Here is a 27,122-nt window from a genome sequence, read left to right as displayed (position 1 = left end):
CTGTGCCTCTTACAGCATAAAAAGTTGTCTACAATTACAGCTTTGAGTGATTTGTTTCTTTTTCAACCATACCAACAAGCACTTGTGGCAAAGACAGTGATGAAGAATTTTAAAAAAGATTACAGCATAAATCTAGAATGTATAAGAAACAAAACTCCCATACTTGAATTATAAATAATTCACAGGTGACATTAAGTTGTGCTATCACCCCCAAAATAATCTCATCTTGAGATTCAGAGATGTCTGCAGAGTTACGAAGTCATACATATCTATGAGAAAATCATTTCTGTAACTAGTTATCAGTACTACAGACTTCATAGCCAATTTTATGGTCCCAATTACAACCAAGATATTTATATTTTGTCCATCCTGGTGCAGTGGAAATCCAAGATCACAGCCTGAACCAATGGGTGAGCTATGAGAGTGCCTGGAGTGGGGAGGGGGGGGAGGCAGTTCTGGAGCCACCACTTCAGTCTCCATACTTCCCATGCAATTTGAGTCTAAGCAGGTCCCTCTTTCCCCCGTCCTTCTCTCAGGCAGCATGACGGACATGTTTTGTTCTGCCATCTTTCCGATGCCTGACTGATCTATGGATCAGGACAGGAATGAGGACGCAACTGTCAAGACACTGATTGTAACAGGAATGGTGAAAAAAATAAAGGAAAAAAGTAGCACTAATGTTATTCTCTGTCACATTAAGAAAAACGTTCACAACTGCTGGGCACTCCCTGAATTGGCAGTAGTTTTATGAGTGATACAGCCCAGGAACATGGCCCTCTTGTTACTCTCAATGGGAATCAATCAGTTCAGAGAGTCAGATTTCAGCCACCCAAAGGAAATCTACCCTAAAATGCATAGATAAATGAACCTCAGCTCCCACTGTTCTGCTCTGGAAACTTGGTTCTTGTTGGCCCTCACTCCTCAACTAAGGCAGACATGAATGGAATGAAACTAAGCAGCTGACAGCAGTCAACAGCAAGCAGCTGTCACCAGGTAACACAGTGGAAATCTTGTGTACCCATAAGAACAGAACTGGAACTTCTGAAAGTGTTGTCTAGTTCAAAGACGCATGCAGACAGAGCCAAATGCAGAAATGCTGTTCTGTTTGGATAAAGTTCCCTGCGCAGGATGCAAAGCTTGCAGGGGTAACTGAGCCAACCAAGATGAATTTGACTTCACACACAAATGTGTTGCATTTACACAAACATGAAATGCAATAACATGCCCATTATGACAACTCTTTTCTCAGACTTTATAATTCTCCATAGGTAGCATAAGTAACTAAAAAGCAAGCACTTGCCAAAAGCTGCTGTACAGTTACCACTGCCCATGCACTTCTTTTTCATTTTGCTCTGTTCTCAGCACAGGCATTACTTGATGAACTGCAGGAATGCTCATTAGAAAAGTTCACACAACTGACTAATTTTCCAACATATAGCTGGTGTTTGTATGTTCTGCATACACTGTAGACCTTGGATAAAGACACTGCATGAAACAGTTCCTACAGGTAAAAACAGAAAATATATTTGTCCATGAAACATACACCATCAAAAGGTGCAGGTCTGTATCATTGTAAAGACTCACCCTTTAATTTCAGATGGAAATTGCACCTTACTATCTGATATGGTGGTACTTTGCTTTCCCCTCTTCACACAGTTACAGTGTAAACTTCTCATTTAACTCCTATAGTGCCTTGACCTGCTCCAGAGGAAACTGAATCCATCACTTACAAAATGCTGTCCATGAGAGTGAAGTGGTCCTGCAATTAATGGTACACGTAAGTTTCCAGTTACTTCTTTTTTTTTACTGCAACTTTATAGGAGGCTGATATTTTTGTTTGCAAACAGATAGACAAATTATACTTTCTAAGGCATTCTAATGGTGTTTAGTGAGCAGTTACTTCCTAGTAGTTATCATGCTGGCAGCAAAAGTGAGTGGCTTTTCTTTAAAGCAAAGGAAAAAACAAACAAGCAAAAACAACCAACCAATGCAACTTGAATGCTCCTGTGTTGACTGTGATGTTACAATGGCAAGGCAGCATCAGAGTGAGATAGAGCTTTAGCACATCAAAAGAATGAAACCTGGTTTCCCTCATTTCCTGGCAGCAGTGTGAGCATGTGTCTTCTCAAAACAAGCGCTACCTGCAGTTACTTTGCTCCTATGCTTTCAAGTATTACAGTGGAAACTTCACAATACCCCATACATTCACTGAACTCTTAAAAAGCTACTATGATTTACAGTCTACAGATCAGCAGATATATTTCTCATACACATAAGATCTCACAAAGACTTGCAAGAACTGCTTTCTTGAATGGTGCCATAGCCTGCAGATAATGCACTCATAAAATTCAGGATATGTTTTAAATGATTAATTGTGCTGAAGCAAAGAGAGTACTTGAACTCCAAGCATCCTTGCAGCAATCCAGCTGAAGTATTAAGTATTTCTTATGTCACTATAAGAACTTCAGTAAGCTATTTTTCATGTATATATTCAGTTAATTAATAAATATTCAAATTGACATCCCATTGGGGCAGCTGCTTAAAACACAGAACAATATTAACTACAGCACATTGTGTATTTAAAGCTGGGTGTAAATTTTCAATATTCTCCTGTGCTAAACCATTAAGGCAGAAAACAGAGTCAAAAAGACATCTGTCACGACAATTTATGCTTTCATGCTTGAAACAATAGAACTTCTGCTACAAATTGCTACAAATACACATTGTGTACTGCAAACAACCACATTTGACATGTCCTGTATAGCTGTAACACTGAGAAATCAGGCAATTCTGACAGCAGCTATTCAAGAAGCATCCTCACTGGTGTGAAGCAAGAGACACGGTGATCATAATTTGTAGCAGTGTCCCCTGCATGAATTACCCCAGTGAGAAAAACTGTCAGATGATGCCGCTATGTTATTTCTACACAACTATGGATCTTATAAACAGCATGCACTCATTTTCAATTTTATTCTGATTTGTAAAAGTGAGCTTATTCCATAAGCTATATGGACAGAAGCAGAAGACAAATGAAAGAACACACAAACTGATCCTCAATCAGTTATTTGCATGGTCCCTTGGAGACAGCTAGACCAAATGAAAAGTAGATATCGTTAATCAAAACCTACTACATTCAAATTTTAGAATCTCAGACCAGAACACTGAGCATGCAAACCATAGGTGGGAAACAGATTTCATGCTGAAGTAATTTTCACAGTAGTTTTTAGATCTAACAGAGTGTATCACATACTACGCTAATCCGCAAAATGACAGTTATTAACCACTCAATTGCAGCACTCGCTAGATATGAATGAAGAGTGTGCTCCTCCAGATAAATGCTGTCTGACGTTTCTAAGGAGAGACTCCTAGCAAACTGTACTGCACCCTAACAAAATCACTTTCATCCAGTTTACTCAGAGATGACTGGAAGAACAAGTCATATGCTTGAGTGGAAGTCCAAGGTTTCAGTCATCAGTAATGAATTTACAACAGCTGCAGACAATAGCATACTGTTCACATCATATGCAGCATGCAAAAAAACCCACCACACTGTGTAAGCTTTACTGAATCACAAAAGACCATCCTTGAACAAGCCAGAAACGTTGCCATAGTGCATGCAAAAACACATATCAAACATTCTGTATGCAAATTAAAATTTGGGTCTGTTTTCTGAAATAGCATAAGTGCAATGCTAAGATTTGGAATGGATTCTGCTGTACCTTCTTGACTTTGCCAGCTTCAAACTAACAACACTTAATTCATAGTTTCAATTACTGTTTCTCTGTTCATTTAAGCCCCTGAATGCTTGCAAGTTTTCTAAAACTTTAATAGATCAAACACTTGAACAGTAAAATCACCTCCATGCAATCTGTAGAAATGACTTGTAGAGCAATGTAGAACATAAATAGAATGCCAATAGCACTGTTTTCACAACCAGGCTCAAGACTGTCTTACGGCAGTAACATGTGCCAGTAGCAGTCACAGGTCCTCCTACATTCCTCTCAAGTATATACACTTTTTGAATGCTTTTTAACTTCCACAATGCATTGTGATAGAGTTCCACTGTCTAATAGCAACAGTAGTTGTTCTGAACATCAGAACAACTGGAAGAAGACATTATAAGGCCAAAGTAAGGAACATTACAAACCTGACATAGCATTGCAGCGTTACTGTTAGGTCTCTATGACAGCTAATACAGAACAGGTACAAAGAAGTTACTCACTGCAAAGCATCAACATGCTTCTTAAGATTTCCTAAAAGAGATAAATATCTGAGAGACTTCAAAGGTGAATTTTCATTTTTCTTTGGCTTGCTGATACCATCTATCTCTCTTTCAGCATAGTCAAGGAAACTAGATGGGCTATGAGCAATACAGGATTTTGCTACATCAAAACTAACAGTGTTCTGTTCATATTCCTTAATGTGGCACCTGGGATGTTGACTATCTTGCAGAATACAAAAATGATCTTTTACAAGACACTTAAGTGCTCATTCAGAAAATCTAGGGGTGTCACAAAAGAAAAGCTGAAAACTTGTTAATCAGAGCTATGAGTCTTAAAAATGATTCCTCTAACAGGACAGATCCTCAGCTCCACAGAAAATGCCTCGCAAACACTGAGGCATCAACACTATCTGAAAAGTTTTGAAGAACTATCATCGAAGGAGATGTGAAGTTGTGCTTAGAAGAACTTTTCACTTTCTAAAGGCAATTTCAAAGCAAAATCTGGTATTTGAGAATGATGCAAAGTAATTGTTCACATCAGATGAAGTAACACACCAGGAAGAAAAAAAAAAAAAGCTCTTGAAAGCATGATTAATGTCCATGTTTTCAAATCAGGCTTTCTGGAATTGAAAGACAGATGCAAAAAATAACAAGCAACAAAGGATTTCTCTTTTCTTTCAGAAGCAGCATTAGCCACTTAAGAAGAACATCAAAGGGCAGAGAATTTGTTTGAAGAAGGCATTGTAATCTTCAAAATATTTTATTTGATCTTGTACAAAACTGTAACACTTCCTTGCATGTAAATAGAAGTGATGGTGGCAATACAGGAGATGTGAACTTCCCAAAACCATTCAATGCAGAGTCTAACTGTACAAGTTCCTCTGTGTTTTCCAAAATGTCTATACAATTTCAGCTGACAGAAAAGATTAGAAACTCTTATTACTGTGTTGGTGATACAAGAAAACTGAAGAACAGATCCAAGGACTCAGCTTGATTTGTTCTGCATATCTTACGGCCTCAAAAATTATGCACTGGTTAATAAAAAAAAAATCTCTTTTTTAGAAATACTTCATCAGAAGAGTAACCTGTGCAGTATATAACTAAATGATCTAAACCACGCTCAGTATATTTGCTAACAGTGGGTTTTGGCCCACAAAACATGTCCAATACACCATGAAAATGCTATATTTCTACAGTAGGAAAAAAAAAAAAAACCCACAAAAACACATTATTTAAAAAGCAAACAACAAAAACAAAAAACAAAAGCAACAAGGATGGATCTTAATAGTAAAAACCACGTTAAGCTTTCTCTCCAAGATAAATAACTCAGTTTTTCTGTCTTGGTATAGAACCAACTCCACATTATAATTCAGTTTTTTTCTTTTCACCAATCATTGATTTTTCTACTGTAAGAAGTGGAGTAACAGATTGTTTTGTTTTGTTTTTTATAAGCAAAAGATTGATGGACTCCAGAATAAGGATATTCGGAGAATATCTATGAAACAACGATCTAATTATAGTTTTCCAAATATGAAACAGGAAAGTTAGAAAAGATTTAAAATAATCTGCAATTACAATACAAAGAACTCCAAAACACATGGCGCACCTTCAAATACTAAAAAAGTCAAAAGCCATGTTTCTTCACCATTCACTTGTCCAAAATGAGTACTGGCACTGTTAATTGCTGTTGAGGACATTAATTTAAAGACCTCACACACAGAAACATGCAAAATACTGTAACTTAATTACAATACTTTTGTAGATTACCCTGAACTCTGTGCTATTTTCTTTGTTGCAACTTTTCCCCCTCCTCTTCATTACAGAACACACTGTTGGTAAAGTAAAAGAAAATAGCCTTTAGAGATTGTTTTAAGATAATTTTACATGAACAAAAGCATACAAAGTCATAATCTAGGGCAGTATTATATGAGGCAAACTAGGTAATCACAGGCATGTAAGCTTGACATCAGCCCTAAATATATACGGTACTTGATAAATAAAGGAAAAATGTGCAATTAATGTCAACCAACAATGACTTATAGTAACTAGATACCATCAGAATAACCTGATATTTTTACATGATTACAAGTTTAATGAAATAAATTATCTATACAGGTTTCTCTGTGGCATTTTATACAGAATTGACATTTTGATTAAGAGACTAACACACTAAAATTGATGTCAGATGGATTTAACTGACATGTTTCAAAATATTATTTCCCACACTGATTAATCAAATTGTATTTTCCAAGCTGGTATTGCAGTGATCATCACTTAGCCCTTTGATATGCAAAATAGTTATTAATTTTCTAGAATAAAAAGTAATTAGTTGCTCATAAGCTGTAAAGAAGGCAAAAAAAGTCTGGGGAAGAGAAAAATAATGAAATGAACAAGTAACTGAAGAACACACACACAAAACGCTTGCTCAGTAGAGACAAAAATCACATAATATTCATTTTTAGAACAGCCAAAAAATACACAGTTGCAGCTTAAGAAAAAAGAGCTATACATATAGGAAGAAGCCAGAGTCTTACATACAGGATTCTGCACAGGCTGGCAGTAATTAGAAAGGACTGAGGCTTTCAAAGCGTAACTAGAGGAACAGAAGATGTACAGGAAACATTCTTGTTGACTCTACTAATAAATTTACTGTATTTCCAGCATATATCAGTAAAGTTAAAGTCCCCCATGAGAAGAAAGGTTGGCAATCATACAGCTTCTGCCAGCTGCTCATATAATGCCTCACCTGTCTTCATTCTGGTTTAGGCAGTCTATAACAGACTTCCACCAGGAAGTCCACCTTTCTGGTCTTTCCCCTGATCCTTACCTATAGAGACTTAACATTCCCAGCCCCAAGCTCAACAACATCAAAACACTAATGTAGAAAGCCATGCCACCATCCAGCTTTTCTAGAGTATCCCTTCCAAAGAGTTTACAGACGTCCACTGCAGCACTCCAGTTGTGGGAGCAATCCTACTGTTTTTCCATAATGGCAACTAAGTCACAGTTTGCCTGCCGCACCATCGCTTCCAGCTTCTACTGTTTGTGGCCTGTGTTGCTTGCATTGGTGAAGATGCACTACACCTAAGCCCCTGGCGTCACCCTCACTCATGTTGTCATCATACCTCTGGGCTTCTATCCAGTGTATCTGGTTTTAACCACATCCATCTTCATAACTAGTTTAAAGCTCTCTCAATGAGCCCAGTCAGCCCTACAAAAAATGATATAACTCTTAGTGCCATGGTTTTATGAATTTTGGTTATCGGTATTCCACATCATAAAGCACAGTGGGACTTAAAGAGTTAATGTTCCAGTTCCAGTCACCTGTCTGGAAGAGAAGAACTACATTCCCCAGAAGACTGTTCTATGTGCTGTTATCATTTCTGCTCATGGGGAACACATACAAGGCCTTGCTAGGTCACCTGACACCCATCTTTTCAATCATCAGGCTCTCTCTCTGCTGCTCATCCCAACTGCACACCATTAGCGAAAGGGCTTCAGCTTTTTCAGATGCTCTCACTATATTTGATCTACTAGCTTCAGTTCTAATTTTATTGTACTATAGCATGTTATCTTGCATTCTGATGCCATTATTTACTAAATTAGTTTGTTTCTCCTCAGATTGTTGCTGCCATTTTTAATTATTTTAGGGTCCCCTGTTCCCCCTTTCTGAAGGCATGGATTCACAAATTCCTCTGCCCCACCAGTCACAGAACCAGGCCAAACCAGCCTGCAAACGGTGGACAGTTAACAATGACACAAGACTATTATAATCGGCGCACAGCACTGAACCTTACTAACACTGTAGACACATTTCCAATGGGCGTGACAAATACCATGTTGTTATTAATGCTCTAATGTTTTCTGAACACATACCTTCTAGCACAAATTCCAGAAAGAAAAAAAGAACCCTTACACTACATATTTTACGGGCAACAACACAGTTTGCAACATTACAAATTTTACTCCCTTTAAAACTCCCCATCACCACCTGCAAAGGATAATGAAGGTGGTCAAAATTTTTTATATTATGTTTAGAAAGCTGTGAGAATCTCAACAGCGATGTTCAAAACATATAACACTGATACAAAACAGAAAATAAACACAGTGCCCCTGCAGCCCAGCAGGCTGCATCCAAAGAAGCGTGGCCAGCATGGCAAGGGAGATGACCCTGTCCTTCAGCTGCGTGCTGGTCAGGCCTCATCAGGAGTACTGTGTCCATTGACTGCATTGACAATATTCCCAAAATAATGAAGTACGCATTGGTGTAAATACTTTATGAGCATGATATTTCACATTTAAGGTAGGCATACTTGAGTATTTAAGAACTCCCCCATAAATAATCAAGTAAAACAACTTCCTCCTTCATCCCAAGCAGCAACCGATGAACTTCATCCTCTTGCTAAAACCTGAAGATGTATTTTATCCAATTATACACCTCATCTAAAGCACACCCTACATGTCAACTTACGTTAACTTCCACAATTCTAATAAAGGTATAATTAATACAAATTATTATTCTCATAAGTGCCAAAGTAGCTCAAGAAAATGTGACTATCTTACCGCTACATTTCCATTGCACTTTGGGGACCGGCAAACACCTGTTATTCTGTTTGGAATCAGCACATCATCCCAGCAAGATGGGCCCTTCAGAGAAAAAAAATATATATATATTAAGCAAATAAAAACCCTCAGAAATAAACTCATAAAAATTAGCTTTGTTGCCTCTTTTCCTGTCCCCATGCATTTTAAGAGCTTTTTTAGAGAGCTTTATTAATATTAAAAGAATACAGATGACAATATTCATGAGTAAAGTTCAGCAATTATCATATACAGCCCCCCCATTCTGCATTCAACACTGGAGTCAAACAGGAGGTGTCTTCTCAGCTTAAACTGTGAATGAATCATTCTTAAAAAGCTACAAAGACTCATCTTCTGATTGGCCTGTAGTTGACTGAAGGCAAAAAGAAAAAGGTCACAAAGGTTGGATACAGAACAAACAGCTAGAAATACTTGAGCGTAACAAAAAAGAGGTTAAGTAGATTTTCTCTACTTTGCTGTTTAGGTAACTGTTCAACACTAAGTACACTAGAATATAAAACAAACTTAATTATTAGCATCATTCATATTTTACATCTGCAAAATATTATAGCTAACAAGAAGATATATCAACAAGAAGATATACCAGATATACATATACATGTATACATATGTATAAATAATACATATGCATATACAAATGTATGTATAAGAACATTCAAAAATACCAGCCTATGGGAGATTTTAAAAAAAAATAACACTAACAGCACTTATTTTAATATTAAATCTCACATCAGTTAACATTTAATCTGCAGACAACAAGTATTAGCTAAGAAAGTAGATATTAAGAATAAATATACCTATGCATATGGAAAAGAGCAACTACTAAAATATCAATCAAATATGCAATACTCTCAAGAGCATTCTGGACCAAAATGCCATGCGGTATTCCAAAACTTCTTATGTCCTAGAGTGGCAAATGGAAAGATGGAGTTTCTTAACCTTAACTTCCACAGTATTTCATCTTTTCTCCAACAAGAAGTCAAGTTCTCGAGGGACAAATTGATCCAACAGCATCAGCCCAAGAGGCACACATAAAATATCCTGGTTTTATGTCTGAATGTGAGAAGTGTAAAGAACAACAAGAAGTATATTTGTATCACAAATATACACACACACACCACACACCTCGACCTCCATCCATGCTTTAATTTCCACATTAGTAGTAACAGCAAATCTCCTTTCCCAGATACGCGCTTAGCACTCTTGACAGCCATATTTTATTATTAGTGAGAATGCAATGTACTTAGAATATTTAGTGTGTTTGAGAATTTTAGTTTTCCACCTTCAGAAACCAGAGAAAAAGACATAAGTCCTTGAAAAGCACTGAACTATGAGTGTTAATGTATCTTCAATGACAGCACTACAAAGTCTCACTGCTATAATTGCACCAAAATAAAATTAGGAATTTTGGTGAGACAAGCACTTTGAAAGGCAGTTTTTTTTTGTTGTTCTTTCTCAAGACTCAGGAAAGTCTGTCAAACTGCTGGCCAGTCAATCACTTGAGTTGTTACAATTCTGCATGCACTAGTGCTTGCAATTATTAGTTTACATTAATCATGAACATGCTGTGAGAAGGACAAAGCCTTCTGATTGCAAGATTAAACCAACTGCCCCTCTTGAGCATAATCACAGATAAAAGCTATGCAAGAATATACCAGAGCAGACATTTTCTGGGGTACAAAATAAGAAATCAAGAAAATAAAGATGTATAAGAAGAACACCAGTCTATCACTGAATTTAGAAAAGATGATATCAAACGCAGTTGAATATTTCCTAACCAAATTGGCATGGGAATTCTCATTCTTTGGGAATGTGGTAGCTGTTCTTTATTTAGTGGTAATACAAGGGAAAAAAAAAAAAAATAAAAAAAAAAAATCAGCAAATGGTACATCAGATTTATCAGATTTGAACTGATCTCCTACATAGTGTATGAAGGACAGGGATGATGGAGGTGTTTTGTTTTTTTTTTCCACGTATGATGGAAATACTGGAAAACCTACATACATTCTGCTGTATATGGTATTGGTGGACTGCAAAACAAACAGTACACTGTGCTCCCAGTATACTTGCCATCCCATAGCCAGTAACTAACTTCATATTTTAGAATCATAAGTGGATTTCAGCTAAAGACTTAACAACAATTAACAACAAGAAAATCTCTGCAAACAGAAGTAGTTTTAGAGATCTCAGACAACAAATTATTCAGCATGAAGTTGCTGACAGTATTATTGACCTGTGTGGTCAGGAAAAGGTCAAAACTAGAGGTCAGCAATGGAATCCAGTGATTCATCAAAGACTTTGAATCATCATAAGGCTGAAAACTATCCATGTACATAATGCTTTGTGTTTTTCCTGCTTTATATTCTCCCCTTGTGAACAATATGCAGCAGAATATCATTAAAACACATCTTAGTACCTGCTAATACCCTACATGAGAGACATAAATCATGAAAATGTTGAGCAAATGACCCAACAGAGGGACAAGTATTAATTCAAAAAGATCTTTAAAGTAATGTAAGAAATAGTTCTAGGTACTTGAGAGGGTTTAAAGTCAGCATAGCCACTGAAGAGGGTTAAATCTAACGCAAGCTGTGCAAGCACATTTGCAAAATACTGTCTATTAACCTGTCTACATGAGAGTATATGAGGAGTTAACATTTGCATGGTGTCCCCTCTCAGATTCCTTCAGCAGGAAATGAGAAGGTTCCTCAAAATGCAAAGATCACTTGGAAATAAACAAACAAACCAAAACAACAGAAGAACAACTCTTTTGTCATTCCACAGTCATAACTTGGTGTAGATATTCCTTCTGTTAAGTGTCTTCAGTTCCAGTATGAGAGAAAATTCTGGCCCGAAAACATAGCAGCAATTAAGAACCATCTTTATTATTATTATTGGTTTTGGTCAATTGGAAAAAAAAAAACAAAAACCACATGCATAGCTTTATTCACATAAAAACTTAATACTAAAGTACAGTTAGTCACATATCAAGCCTGCACAAGATTGAATCTCCTAGTTTGATTTATACTGTTATCTTAATGATGAAATTTTCCTTGCAGAGCACTCAACTTACTTAGCAAATTGACAGTTTTATGTCAATAGTCATAAGTCATTGGCAATGAAGTAGCTGACAATTTGCTGAGCCACATGAAGTTGTGTAATTAGGAAGACTCCCTGTATGCCAGTCATTTCAAATCAAAGATCAGATAATAATATACCCATGTGAAAATACAGGTCACTGCAGTGAAGTAATTCATATTATTATTTTATAGATCATTACTTTCCCTTTCTAATTATAGGTATCATTGCTTGGGAAGAAAAAAAAAAAGAAAAAAAAGCCCATTAAGAAGTTCTGGTTTTTATTGTTTCATATTTTCTTCTAGGACATGATTTTGTAACTGTAATCCCACTGATTTCAACTAAATAACAAGGCTTCATAGAAAGACATTGAGATAAAGGTCTAGAGAATCATTCCTCTATCAGAAATATTTTAAAGTAGGTACTCTGTTGCCAGTTTCTGTGTAATATGGGCATAAAACTGATAATGAAAACTACAAACGAAATGTCCAAAAGAACCCATTACCACCAAAAAGGGAAGAAATGAATAAAAATTCAAGTACAACTGCACCTGAGAAAGTGAACTACGAGTATGGTTGTTGACTGGCAGGCATGATAGTGTGCACACCACGCTCATACACACTGGCACCAATGCAGATAATCCACTGTCACCACTGCTCCACCCACTGCCTCACTTTTTTTCCCCCCTCGAAAAGGATTTTAAAGCCTCTTAGCAAAGAGCTAATCTAGAGCATTCCCACTATAGACAACATCCAGTAAAGTCCTCATCTCATCTGTTCACTTCTAAAGTACTCATTCCATGCGGGAGTACCAATGCACCAAATATTTTCATGAAAAGAAAAAAAAAAGCAAACAAAAATGCTAATGAATTCTAAGACTAAATTTCTCAATTAATGGACACAAGTCTAACACAGAGAGGCCACAAGCAAAAGACAACTTCCTTAAGGTGCTCAAGCAAATTTTTCAGTTATCATAGTTATATGAAACTGTGAAAATCAAGATTACACACTACAGTACCTGTAGAAAATAGATTGCCATACGGTCCATTTTTGATTTTACAAATCATCACAAACTCTGAAAGACAAAACCTTACCAATTTCAACAATATTTCTAATTCTGAGTACCTATTATCTTTCCTTTGGAATTAAAAAAAAAAAAAAAAAGCGACAAAACAAACAAACAAGCAAAAACAAAAAAAAAATACAAGAACAGATTATGTTAACACCTGGCATTGCCACCTTTGTTATGTTTTTTTCTTGATGATAATGTTGTAAACTTCACCTACCCACTACACTATTTACAAGCGAATTATCTTCCAGTGTTCAGAAGTACAGAAAATCCTGAATCTCATGGATTATTCAGTTTTATTCAGGATTCATTTATGGTTACACTGCAAAAATGTCACTTTTCAATAATAATAACAATAATAGCATGATCCTAACACACACAAAAAGTAATATGCTTATTTAAGCACTTTGCTCATGCATTTAACTCATGTTGGAGAAGTAAAAACTTCATGACAGATTCCACCTGCAAGACAAGAACCTCAGCTGGCAGGTAGATGTCTTAGCATACAAACACCCACGTGAGCAACAAGTGTAACAGTATAGGAAAAAATAAAGAAAAAACAGGGAAAAGGACCAGCAAGTAAACAATAAAAAAAGAAGGAACTAGAAAGAGACAAACAAACATTCACCTCTTTACAGCAGAACTGCTGCATAGCTGTTGAATAGCATAGCATTTCAAATGCATAGCATTTGAAGCCAACTTTTGCTCTAATAAAATAAGCTCTTGAGGAGGCCTCTACATGAAAGAAAGGGGTGGGGGGGGAGCAGCTCTACTGTATGTAAGAGATTACTGTGAACATCTTGAAAGAGATTCAGTTGAAGAAACGTCTAATTTCTTTGTATCCACTATGAATCCTTATTTATTTCTCGGAGCTGAACTGCTTGACTTAGACTTTTAGTGATAACTATCAGACCCCCACTTTGCCATGTTTTGAGGTGAGAGACACCTGTTAATTTTAAAAGGCAAGTGAGTAAAGCATCATGTTTCAGGGTGTTTTAATTTCTGGTTTTCTTGCACATCTTAAAATGAGATTCTTAAATTTAAAACAAGTTTTACTTGTTTTTACTTTTACTAAGTATTACATCTCAGAAAGGGTAGGCAGGCATTAGAATGCACTGCCCAGGGAAGTGGTGGAGTCACCGACCATGGGAGTGTTAAGAAACGTTTGGAGGTTGTGTTGATGAATATAATTTAGCTGGGAAGTATTGGTAATGGTTGGACTGGATGATCTTCTAGGTCTTTTCCAACCTTGATAATTCTGTGATTCTGTTATGCATGAGTTTTCTCCTCCCCATTAAGGCAGATATTACATAATAATAAATGAAGGTAAATAATATGGAACTGCTACCAAGATATTCTGGAACTACATGATTTAGGATAGATAACCTAGAAGCTATATAAAATTTAATTTAATTTCATATTAAACTTCAGATTTTCACTGAATTCTCAATGATAACAATATAAGTGAGAATGCTTTACTTTTGAAGAAATGGTAGCTACATTCTATTTACGTTGGTTAGGACTTACTTTCAGCTTATACCGTAAGTATTCTAATTATTTGTTTTTAAATGAGCAAGCCCTCCAAAATGAATTCAATCTTCAGTATTTCTACCTAGCACTGCAAACTCATCTGAATTTCCACAGAATTTATTACATTTTATTCTGAAGACAGTTTCCTTTTCTCTTATTGCAATCTCTTTGAGTACCTTTTTCCTTTTGTCACAAAGAAAACAAATTACTAAATTATATTAGCATTTTATAACTCAAGATTATCAGTATTTATCATTATGATGTTGTTTTCCTTGCCTACAACTCAGTGTAAATCATGACAACAAATGAAACTGAGGTGATTCACTAGAAGTAGTATTATGACTAATTCACATTTTAGTGTGAATTTTAATGCAGTACATTATATATTACTAAACAAACTGCAAGAGTTCCTCGAACACATGTGCCCGCCAATACATTCAGTTCTGTATTGCTGCTGTTTAAAATTGTGTTCCACTAGTCCAGTTCTTAAGCATTTCTTTAATCTTCAGTTTCTGTATTAGGTTGTTCTGTATACATTGTTTTTCATTGTTATTTCATGGGCTTTATTTCACAATTTAGTCTCTTCTAGTCTGAACAGATATTACATCTGCAGAGCAATCAATAGCTCAAAACTGCAACTCTGCAAACAAGATTATTATTATCTGAGTTGATGAGTTCTGTTTGCAAAGAGAAAGTATGTGCAATCTCTTCATCACTACTGAGTGCATGTCATAGGCAGGGAAAGGTAGTGGAGAGAATCTCCTTCTGAAAATAAATAACAGACACTATATAATGAACGTGTCTGATGAAAATCAAGGTTCAACTATGCTGAATCCTTCCAGTATTAGAAGGAAAGCAAATAATCATAAATTTCTTTACCCTCTCACAACTTATGAGATACGTCACATTCTCTAGAACTTTGGTTCTACCACTATAAAGTCTATAGATATCTTTTTAAGCACAGTAACTATTCATTTAATTATCCAGTGCAAAAGCCTGGATCAGACAAATTCCTATTGGGTTTCATCACTTTGAGATAAAGAATCATAATTTCTGAGCACAATTCTATTACCAAAGAGAAAGAGAAGGCGGAAAGTTAGTACTCATTTACTGCAGTCCAGATTGTAACAGGAGTCAATCTGGACATGGATTTGAACAAACAAACAAAACAAAAACACAACCAACTAACGAAACAATCCCCAACAAAGTAACAAAACAAAACAAAAACAACCGCATAGTAAAAAAAAATATCAAACCAACCGGCTTCTGTTCAGAGCTCCTACCTGCCTACTGTGCAGCTCTGGGAATTACATTTTCTTCGTCCACCATTTTCTGAAGCCACAATACATTCGTTTCCTTCATATTTCTTAAGAGCTACTAAGACATTTGTACTTTCAGATTTAGGGTTTAATACAAAATTAGAAATCTTATTAACAATAACATTGACTTAAAACAAAAACATTTACAGAAATGACAAACTGAAGTAGTCCTACTTGCTCCTTTTATCAGTGTGCTTTCCATTGAAATCAGAAGGTGGCTTTCTTCTCTACTCAGACTTTAAAGTACAAACATAATTAAAAATAAATAAATAAAAAATCCCTGAACCAGTACTTTCTGTACTACAAACAGAGTAAAAAAAAACCCACCAGTTCCACACTCCAAGAAAAACTCACATTTTATTTCTACTCCGCATGCTTAAAGATTGTGTTTTCTATTACTCTAGAGGAAATCACTTGATTTTAAGCTAAAAGAAAAAAAAAATGTTGTCTCTTACAATTGTGGTTTGCAATTAACTTCCCAGCTTTCATGTAAGTATAGAAAAGATCTGTCAACTCATGTGCTGTCACTTTTGTCTCGTGGTATGGTATGACATGGGAAAAATCCTCCATTTAATGGAAAATATATGTGTATCAGTAGGTCGTCACTCATTTGGTCTTACAAAACATGTCCTTGAAAAAACTAAATGGGTTCAAGCTGAGCAAGGAAAGAAAACGCAAACCAAAGCAAAACAACAACAAAAACACACTTAAATCCTTAACAGCTTATTTATAGCTGTTTAATGTTTTTCATGATAGCAATGCCTGTTATCTTTAATTGATATGCATATGACAGCCACATTCAGTCTTGCTTCATTTGCTACAAAAGCAATGACCTTTCAAACACTTTCCTAGTTTTCCTTTAAAAGAAATAATCACACTGAAGTGCCAGCAAAATGGAAAACTAGCCTTTTGAAACAAGCAATTCATCCTCCACTCTGTTAAGAGAAACATAAGACTGCATGACAGTGGAATGCATGCTGAATCACGTAAGGTTTCTCCTACTGTGCATGCTCCAGAGAAGTCCTTGACATTGCTAATGTTTGTCTTGCATATAGGTCCCAAAGCTAAACTTCAGTCTGGAAGAGATTTGAACTACTATCCAGAGGCATTTCAGGATCTGAACCAAAAGGTTTACAGCATTACAATCCAGTTAATTCTATTGCTTCTAATTCTAGCTGGACTTAAAGTCTTATCTCTGCGCTCCAGGCCTTCAGATACAGCCTATCACAGTAACACCAATTCCCAGAGAATTCAACTTCATGACCCAAGTGAGATTAAATCCCCCTCGATAGCCCAAGTAAATGGCTCATAACTCGTTTCTGTCACTTTCACTAATGCTTTTGTACCGTGAAAGAAACCAGCAAAGGTGTAAATATCTACAAATTATTAACTGCACTTTTTCCCTTGACTCCTATCAGTGATTTCAGTTGTCTGATTCCTGCTGAGAACATCAGATACTTACTAGCCGAACTTTCCCTTTAAATACCACACTAATCAGTTACTGGATAGTTGTACTCTTGCAACCTAAGCACTGTTACTTTTGGCAAAATGCAAACAGACAGATATAAATACATACAGAAACACCAAGGACGAGTTGCATATTTGACACCAGCTGTACTTAGACTCCCCCAAGTCAGGTAATTCCACAGCATGTTTCACATTAAACAGTTTCATCCGGATGAAAGCAAAAGTTAGCTGAAAGAGAATATCTCAATTCTACTCTTCAGGACATGAGTATTTTACGGAAGTGAAGATAAATTTCCAAATAAACCTTGAGAACAAGTGGAAGGAAAAGGAAATATGCCCTCAAAATGCTATAGACTACTTATGAGAAAGTCCTGTGCATACTGAAATCCAAACCAACAAAAACAAAACACTCTGGTGGGAAGTACTTTTAAATATAACAACAGTCAAACAAAGAGATATTTTTAAGATCCTCTACATCCCCCTTTTAAATCACAGAGAAGGGAGGAGTTCATAAGGAAGTAAAATTAAAGGAAGAAGAAAAAGCACAAGTGAACAAGAAGAGTACCCAAAACCTTCAGCACTAAAAGGAAATCCCTTCCACCAAAGTCATAAAGTTTCAAGTAAATGTTTATGCATATAAATCTACACGTAAAATATTTAAGCATTTTACAATTCCAGTCTGCTAGAGTCCTATGCGTCCAGTGCACCTGAGAAAGACGGGTAAAACAAAGAAAAGCATCTACCAGAAATCAAATAACAACAACACAAACCTCTTCTTTCCAGTAGAAGAAACAAAGTGCTTATTTCCTAAAAGCCTCCAGAAGCAGCAAATTTCTACTTCCAACACATTTTCTTGCACAAAGCTAATAGAGTCCTCATTCAGTGCTTCTGTTAAGAGATTTCCTTCATGACTGGGGGTGACTAAGGACGAGAATATCACATGAACAGAGAAGATACAGCATCGCACTAAAGGTATGTAATGCACATGTGCAGCTCAATTCCCAAATCAAGAGGATGACTGGCAGCTGGGGGCACTAGGTCATTTCCAAGGCATTCATTGGCTCTCAGCTGAGGACCAAGTCAAAGCACAGCTGCAGGACATTGTGTTGGCAGTATGTACTGGGATGGCACCTGGGCTGATATGCAAATTGTGGTAAAAAAGTGTGCCACTAGGCTAGGCAGAATATAGCAGGAAGCTTCTGGGCATAGCAGGTAGTTTAGGCTAATCTTGTAGAAAGAGTCATACAATACAGTGTTGTGAACAGAGGGTCCAAATCAACTCAAATGCCAATTTCTATATTTAGGTAACATCCTTTCTGATAGAGAAAAAGGAACATGGGCAATATACTGTTGTATTTATATTGTCTAACTACATATTGGAGAACAGTATTGCTGAGGTGATTCATAAGCAAGTTTTCTTCGAGTAACGTGTCCAGATAACCGCCACTCTGAAACACCCCCTGGTTATTCCCACCTAAATAGCCTAAGGTGGTTTCCTGAAAACTACTCTGAATTGAAACATGAGGAGGGAGCACTGTCTGCTAATAGTTAAAGCAGTCATGGAAGACAAAACTTTGTTTATGGCTCATTTAGGGACCTATAACTAGAAAAGGTCATTGTGCCAATACAATCCCAATGAAGTCAGATCAGTAGAGGTAGTCAGCAAAAGGGAAATGACTCTATTAATGAGGCAGGTGACTCATACTTGGTTTTAATCAGAATAAAAGACATGAAGCCAACATAGCTCAATTAATTTACTGGTTGTCAGATTGTGACCATATACTATAACAAAGAATGCTTTGGCAATCATTAGAGTGATGCAGCACTGAAAAGGAACTAAACTCATACCCTTGTTTAATCACCTGTATATTATAATTCATGTGATGTATATCAAAAGAAAACTCTCTACATCCATCAGCATCCCATGCATTTTGTTTTAGTTGAAGCAAGCTCTGAATATCGGAACAAGGTAAATGATGTGTATTAGCTCAGCTGAGAGTGCATGCTTATTAGACTTCAATACTTAAACAAATTGCCAACTTTTTAGTTCCAGCATTTTGAATAAACACAAATAAACAAAGCACAATTTATTTATTTTGCATATTTACCCTTTTTAAGTCCACCAAGTTTTAAGCAATAAGCCTACATTAAAGCTGACCAATAATTGTCTTGAGACAATGAGTCATAGAGTAAGTGCTTGGATCATAATAAAGGCAATTCAGATGAGTTATAATAAAAAGGGTAGTGGGCACACAAGGATATTGCCAACACATGTGACTGAATGGCAGTTACTGTTTATAGATAGTACAAATTCCACAGGCCACTATGCAAAGTAGAGAGGTCTGTCTAGGTTCACAATTATTAGCATGATGGCAGACTTAAATGGGACCAGACAAGAAATCTCCAAATATAATGCATTTTAAAACTGAAGAACTAGTATACTGTGTGGCTCAGAAGGAGATGTTAACATGTAAACTGATGTTCAACTTGACAAGCAAATTACTTTTTTTTTTTTTTTTGACCCAAGGATGAACACAAAAAACTGCAGGCTAACCAATTTTTTTCTGTCAATACTAAACTGAAATAGAATTTATCAAATTAATAAACTGGATTAACATACCATCTCAGATCTACCTTAAGAAGTACCCTAAAATTGTTATTACCTATGAGTGACTTTTATTACTTTGCTAGCTGGTTTATATTTTTATTCATTGATGATACTTTCTATTTAATTAAAGGTGACAAAACTCTAGCCTTTTAATTCATGACAACAGTTTGAACTCAAGTAAGAAGAGATTGAACATCTGAGCTTTCTTGTATGCAACTGTACATTGAAACACTCGATGAACTCCCCAGATACAATTAGTACAATTATCAATGAAGATGCCCAATACGCTTGCATTAGTTACTAGTGTAATGCACATAAAACATATTGAAGTAAGCAGCAAGCAGAGCCTACTGTGTTCACAAACAGGAACAGTGGCCATGGTCAAACTTAAATAAATAAATAAATAAATAAAAATAAAAAATTCCTGTGAACAAAACAAGTACACATACTATTGTTCTTGAATATAATTTGGAATGCCCTGACAGTATCTTTTTATTTGAGCATGTGTATGAATTCAGTATCAAAAGTGAAGCTGATCGAGAACTCTTGTGAGTTGTCACACAGGCTCAACACCACATTCCAGCTACAGAACCAGGCTGGTATATCATGCTGTAACATGGCAAGGAAAGAATTAAACTTTCAGAGTGGAAAAAGAAATTTGGTTTCAGCTCCATTATACTTTATGTCAACTAGAGAGTAGAGAAACAGGACAACTAATTCATCCCAAGAGAAAGCTATTAATGAGTAAAACACATTTTGAGACATGTTTTCTGCTTTTAGTGAAGCTGACAGTGATTCTAACTATACAAAGGTTGTGTTCTCCTCAAAGAATTGCAGTGAGTTTAATTCTGCTCCTTTCTTGTAGCTTATTATGAATCCTTGGCTGTTTAAAATTACCCACCAGGACCTCTGCACTCTTTGACAGCACAGAAAAGAGCATGGCTTTACACTTTAAAGAGTTCACCACTTTCACCAGCAGATCATATTTTATCACTAAGTATTCCTTTTCCAGAAATGAAGCTAGTACATTGCTAGCATATTCTAAGATAAAGCTCATGTATGGTTTATGCACTTCCTATTATTTTTATATTATTAAAATCTTTTTTCATAAAGATGCCTTTATATTCCTCTGTCATTTTTTTGGCTCCAGGCTGCAGTATTTCCTTAATCACTAATACAATACTTTACAATTCAATATGAGCTAAATAAAAAAAAAAAAAATCAGTTACAACCAAAGCTGAAAATAAATGTTAAAATGTACTGTCAGTCCACAGATTGGATATGAATTGTATCTCTGCAGTGCTTCTTATTTCAAAGCACAATACAAAGCAGAATTCAGAGACCTTGCTGAGAACAGATCACATTTATAGATACCTGACTTAAAAGAGGACTTAAAGGTCATCAAGCCTGATTACATTTTGTTCAACACAATAAAGTGCAGTCATGTGTAAATTACTGTTGAGCAAATTATGAATGATTCATGGCAGGTTTTTCATTAGAATGTAATGTCGTCTTTTCTGTAAAGTCAACATTATGATCTACACTGTTATTTATTAGAGCTCTTTCTATTAAACTAAACAGGAGGAGAGATTTGTACCTTTTGTACCTGCGTACACTTGAAGCAATGGTAAAGAATGTTCATCCTTCAGCTACTTCCAAGCTCTCAATCACAAATTTAACTGGAAGAGCTGTTTCCCAAAATTTGGTTTGTCAATGCTACTTTGTCAAGGTAAGATTATCATAAAATAAATACAATTTATTATAACTTGCTTAAGTACTGATTTCTGCCAATTTGCAGTGATGCTCTTCACTCTATGCATGATCAACATCTCCATTTGCTTCATAAAGGTTATGGAAAAACATCCTTGCCTGCTCTTTAGAAGATAGCCACTTCAAAGACTCTTTTGAGAATCAACAGCCTTTAACAGCTTTTGATAGAAAGCCAGAAAAGGGCATGTGCTAAGGGGGGAAGCAATACTTAAGTTTGTGTGGTAGGAAATAAAGGCCAAAAATACAGTTTATCATAAAAATTAAATTATTCTTTCCACAGTAACTTTCTCCTCCATACATGCCTACAGCCAAAACCCTTCCATGCTGATACCCATATAAACTCATCTGCAAAACCCTGCTCTCAAATTACCAACTACTTCTTGCTTCAGTACTCAGGTCTGTTTGGTGCCAGAAGCAGCCTTAAGCTCACAATAAGCTTCTTGATCTGAGTTTTGGCACTTAAAGGTGTCTGGATGTTAGGTTTACAGACTGATGACCGTTTACAGCTATGCCTCTGTTCAGATAAAAAGGGAGCAGGTGCTGTATCCAGCTATTTTCTGTCAGTTTAGGAGCAGACAGCCAGATAGTAATGTTTCTTCATATATAAAAATGGGAGCGTGCTTTGTCTTGGAAAATATTTGAAACAGTAAAACAAAACTAATTAATTATTCACTAATTAATCTCCCCCCCTTTTTTTTTTCCCCCTCCAGTATACCAGTGTTAATGGTAGAGAGCACATTATTGCGGATCACTAGTATATAATTCCCAAAAAAGCCTTTCAAGGCAGTGTTAGAGAACAAAATTTATGTAAGTGATTGAAGAGATTTTGGGGTAGCCTTATCTTGAAATATATTTATATTTTAATTCTTTACTTCAAGAGCAACATAAATCCCAATTATATACTTTCAGAAGTACAATTAAGTCATTTCCATAGACAGTCTCATATAAGTTAATAAACTGAAGGTTATGATAATAAATTGCAAAATTAAATATTCCAAGGCCTTCAGTAGATAGTTTTGGCATTGTTTGAGTGCTGAAGGGAAGCATGACAGTAGCAAATTTCATTTAAAAGCATTTATATTAAACATGATCATAATAAAGAAGAATGTATGTGATGAATAGAGTAAAAATACCACATGGATTATTTCTGGATCTTGCTGGTTCTTTTATAGAATGATGGACAGGACTGTGAGGCAAAACATGCCTATGTTAAGCGAGCAGGTGAGTAGACTGTAAAGCCATTCTAGTCCCCTACTTAATTGTGTACCTGGAAATTCAGTCACAATCTGCCAGTTTTCAGTTTCCCTCTTAAAATTCCTTAAGACTGCAAATAATATTTGGTATGGCCAAGAGGTAGGAAGGACTTTATTAGCTCATGATTACCTAAAGTTCTAGAGTACACAAGTGGAAGAAAAACACTGTACCTACAAAGAATTTCTGCTAGCTGAACTCTCTTGCAAGGTGGAGTAAAGCCATTTCACAGTCACATCTCCTGAAAAGGGCCCTGCTGCAGTAAGGCAGCTGAATGCTTAAGACTTGCATAGAGTCTGAATGACTGGAGCTTGCTGAAAACTGAATATATTGTTTAACAATCTTATGGCTGTTTAAAAATAACTTTAAAAAAAAAAAAAAACAAAACCATGACAGTAGTTCGTGGAGCTTTCCCCAGCCTTCTTCTAGCTTAACTTCTGACTACAAGTCTAAGACTATGGAATTGTAGTTTTCTGAAACAAGCAAACAATATTTCATAAACTCACATTTCACAGGATTGAAATGTCAATTATTGAATTAGGCTTTTAGCAATGCATTTCAAAATTCACCAGTTAAAATTACATCTATCTAGTTTCTTAAATGAGAAAGTCATTAGATAAAGAAAGAAGCAAACACGTTAGATTAAAAAGATGAAGTTAGTGTACTCTTGAGAATCAGCTTCATATTACAACCACTCAGTTTTGCCTCTCCTGCATTGCCAGCCTTCTTTTCTTTAAAAGAAGCTGCTGATTTGGTGCAGGAGCACTTATAATATTTAATATATTCCCCGTAATAATATATATTTTTTAATTTTAAGAAATAAAACTAAAACTACAGAATAATATGAGAATACCTATGTAGCTCCTGCAGATTCATTTAAATACACACAGCTTTTCACACAAGCTTACCACTGATGCAAGAAATTGATAAGTCAGTAGGTGGTGACAGCCCACCCAGGGTCTCTCCTGACAGTCTGCTCTTCAAGAACAAGATCTATTACTTATAGTAGCAGACCTACAGTAAGGACTACACAATGTTTTAAATTCAATGAGTTCAACAACAATACAGTACAGAGGCAAAGTTGAGGCCAGAACCCTGTTCTTGGTTAACAACTTGTAAATAAATATAAAGAAAGATTTTGCAAGCACTGAACATAGAACTGTTTGTTATCAAGACATACATCCAGGAGATTCTACAGTAACAAAAAACACAAAGACATCAACCTTAATACTACTGAGCTATTTAATCAGAACTATATATAGGGTATTGTGTCCAAAATGAACACATTTATTTTCTTTTTTCAAGAAGGTAATCAAGTTTAGATATGTAACTCCACAGCTGTCAAAATAATTTATCATAAATCACTCACAGTCATTTATTCTACTAATCAATACGTTAAAGCTAACACAAGTCTTTCTTTTTATAAGCAATGCATTCTTAAAGGCCTTCACTAAGCCACTCAAGTACAGGGTTAACTTCCAAATACACCTCAGCTTCAGCTAGTTATGCTTTATGGCTCTTATTCACATTTCTGAACTTAAAAAGTTGTTGCATCTTTAAATATATCAATATACAAAATATCCACTGTAAGCCATGTCATAGATCCTAACCTTTAAACTGATCTTTCATTTGACACTGATCTTTCAAACTTTTTCTTGAACCTATGAGAGATGCAAGCCCACTAAAGGTTAATAGAAGTGCTTGTAGCATAACTGAGATGAATTTCTGATATATTTAACAAAGAAAAATGGATATAAATTAGAACAATGCTAAATGATACATTATAAAGCTATGTCAACGTGAACAACATCTGCCTTCGCAATAAGCTGGAATATTTTGTCAAAAGATCAAATTCTGACCCAACAAATTAATTCTGCACCCACATGGTCCACTGCTTCTGTTTTTCTCTCCTAGTGCATACTACTGCTTTTATTTATAACAAATCGTTAAGAACACTTTCATTAATCTGTTAATATTTATATTTTTGAGGGATAATAACTAAGAATCATAGCAGAAACTAATCCAAAATTAATTCCAGTTTTATGTTTGTTTTATCTGTATTGCACTGTAATAACTTTCCATGAGAGTAATTAAACTAAGGCTGAAGTGTTCTATAACATAGGGACTTCCATCTAAATGCTATTTTTAGTGGAAATATTTGTGTAGCTTCTCAGATGCTGCGGTAAGGAATGTCAAAAATAAAACAAAGAGGGTCTTAAACTAAGCAACTAATTAAAATAGCAATGTTGGTAACCGGTGTTGCTGACATTTCAGGGTAAGAAACACATTTTAATAGAGACAGTTAGAAATCCATTGGAGATATATCAGCACTTTGTGTTATTTGCTTATTACACAGATGAAGTGTTTCCAAAAACATGTGTGCATTTGTCTTATGCCCTCTCTAATCACAAGGATTCTTTCCTACTTTCCTCTTGGTTTTCTTCTTGTTGAAATAAAATCATAAGACCAGGCATACCAAACGAATCACATAGTTTCTAACTACAGATGACCACACAAAAGAGGTTACATTCAGAAGTGTCCATAAAATACCTACTTTACTCACTATCAGACCATGAAAACAAAACATTTTTCATGTCACAAAGACAACTTCAGATGGGCAGTGAAAAATAAGTGAAAAATAAGTGAAAAAACTTAAAAGCTGCAATAATACTACCACTCAAAGGCTGGCAAAACCCCAGCAAACTACCATAATAAACCACACGGGCAAAGGGAGAGATTTTATTATATTATTTTGCATTTTGTTGTGGATTCTTTGTTGCTGCTATGAAAAAGGGAAAAACTCATCCTCAGCAACCCAAGCCAAATTATGTGCCTAGGGACAGAAGCATCCTCCCATACTTCTCTTAAACTCAAAACCCCAAAACTATATTTAACATTCCATATTTGTCTCATCAGTGCTGTCTAGAGGGGAAGGATCGCCTACCTCAACTTGCTGGCAATGCTTTTGCTATAACATAGCAGCATCCAAGGCCTATTATTGTAGTCTCCACCTGAAATACATCTATACAGGTCATCAATACAATTAACCATTTGGAATTACTAAATTCTATTTACGATAACTTGGGATCCCTGCACCTTTTCTGCTTAGAATGTTTTCCAAACTAAATTGATGGGATATTTAGAAATTCTCTTTTCATTAACAGTTATTCCCGAATAATTTAGAACTATCTACTTGTGTGTTGCAGTTATCTTTCAAAAGTTCTTTTTCCAAAACAGTGTTCTAATGTGTATGTATTTATATGCATACAATTAATGTATTAATTGTATGCCCTCATGTGAACCTTCATTTGCTTAGGCTAAACAAGATAAGGGCTTTCAACAGTCGTCATAATATAGATAATCTATTTCTACCCTAGCAGTATGCCTGCATCTGCTGTACTCTAACTTCACATTCCTTAGGAAACAAACAAAAAACCTATAGTTGATCAAGACAAGAAGACTGCTTACCAATTACCATCATGGGCAAAACAGACTCAACTTGTAGGAAATTAATGTAATTGAAGGCCAACTAAAACATGGTGTAGGATAGCGAGAAACAGAGACAAAACTGCAGACAACATCTTCCCAGTCACCCCTACTTCCCAGGGTCAAATTCAGTATTCTAGCACCTCATCCCTCTACCTTTGAACCCCTCTCCAGCATGCAATGCCATCTTACTGAACAGTCCCTGTGAGCTTCACACAGACACAGGTCACCAGGCTCCAGCCCAGGGCTCCCCACGGACTGCAGCTCCTTCAGGCTTCATCCACTGCTGCACTGCAGACTCCTCTGGGGCTGTACTTGGAGATCTGTCTTGTGTGGTGCCCGAGGGCTGCAAGGAGCAGCTTGCTCCACCACAGGTATCCCTGGGCTGCAGGAAGCTGCTGCTCTGTACCCAAAGCACCTCCAGCTGCACTGACCTTGGAGCCCACAGGGCTTTCTCTCACATCTTTTTTCACTCTCACAGCTGATTGAGAGCACTCTTTACACTTTACTAAATGTGTTATCACAGGGCACCACCATGGATTCTGCTTTTGCCACTGGTGAGTCCTTTTTAGGGCTGGCTGGAACTGTGTCTATTTGACAGGGAGGACAGAAGCCAACCCTGCAGCTCACCACCACCTCGTTACGCTGTTTTGAAAATTATTACTCATTTATTTATTTTGTGTGTAGCTATACTGACAGATACAATTCTGGCTAAATATGC

The 27,122-nt window shown here is 36.1% G+C and overlaps 1 protein-coding gene across 3 annotated transcripts in view; it reads right to left on the bottom strand.

The window, feature by feature from the left end:
- Positions 1 to 27,122, bottom strand: part of PRKN (parkin RBR E3 ubiquitin protein ligase) — a 597,077-nt gene that overhangs the window by 331,780 nt on the left and 238,175 nt on the right. For all 3 annotated transcript variants that reach the window (XM_032443533.2, XM_085541382.1, XM_085541383.1), the window contains one exon: positions 8,786 to 8,869. In XM_032443533.2, coding sequence (XP_032299424.2) covers positions 8,786 to 8,869 — 84 coding nt within the window. The remainder of the gene's footprint in view (positions 1 to 8,785; positions 8,870 to 27,122) is intronic.

Source organism: Coturnix japonica, chromosome 3 (assembly GCF_054131305.1).
Source record: "Coturnix japonica strain WE chromosome 3, WE-NBRP24, whole genome shotgun sequence".
Lineage (NCBI taxonomy): Eukaryota > Metazoa > Chordata > Aves > Galliformes > Phasianidae > Coturnix > Coturnix japonica.
This window is presented reverse-complemented; position numbering and strand designations above follow the sequence as displayed.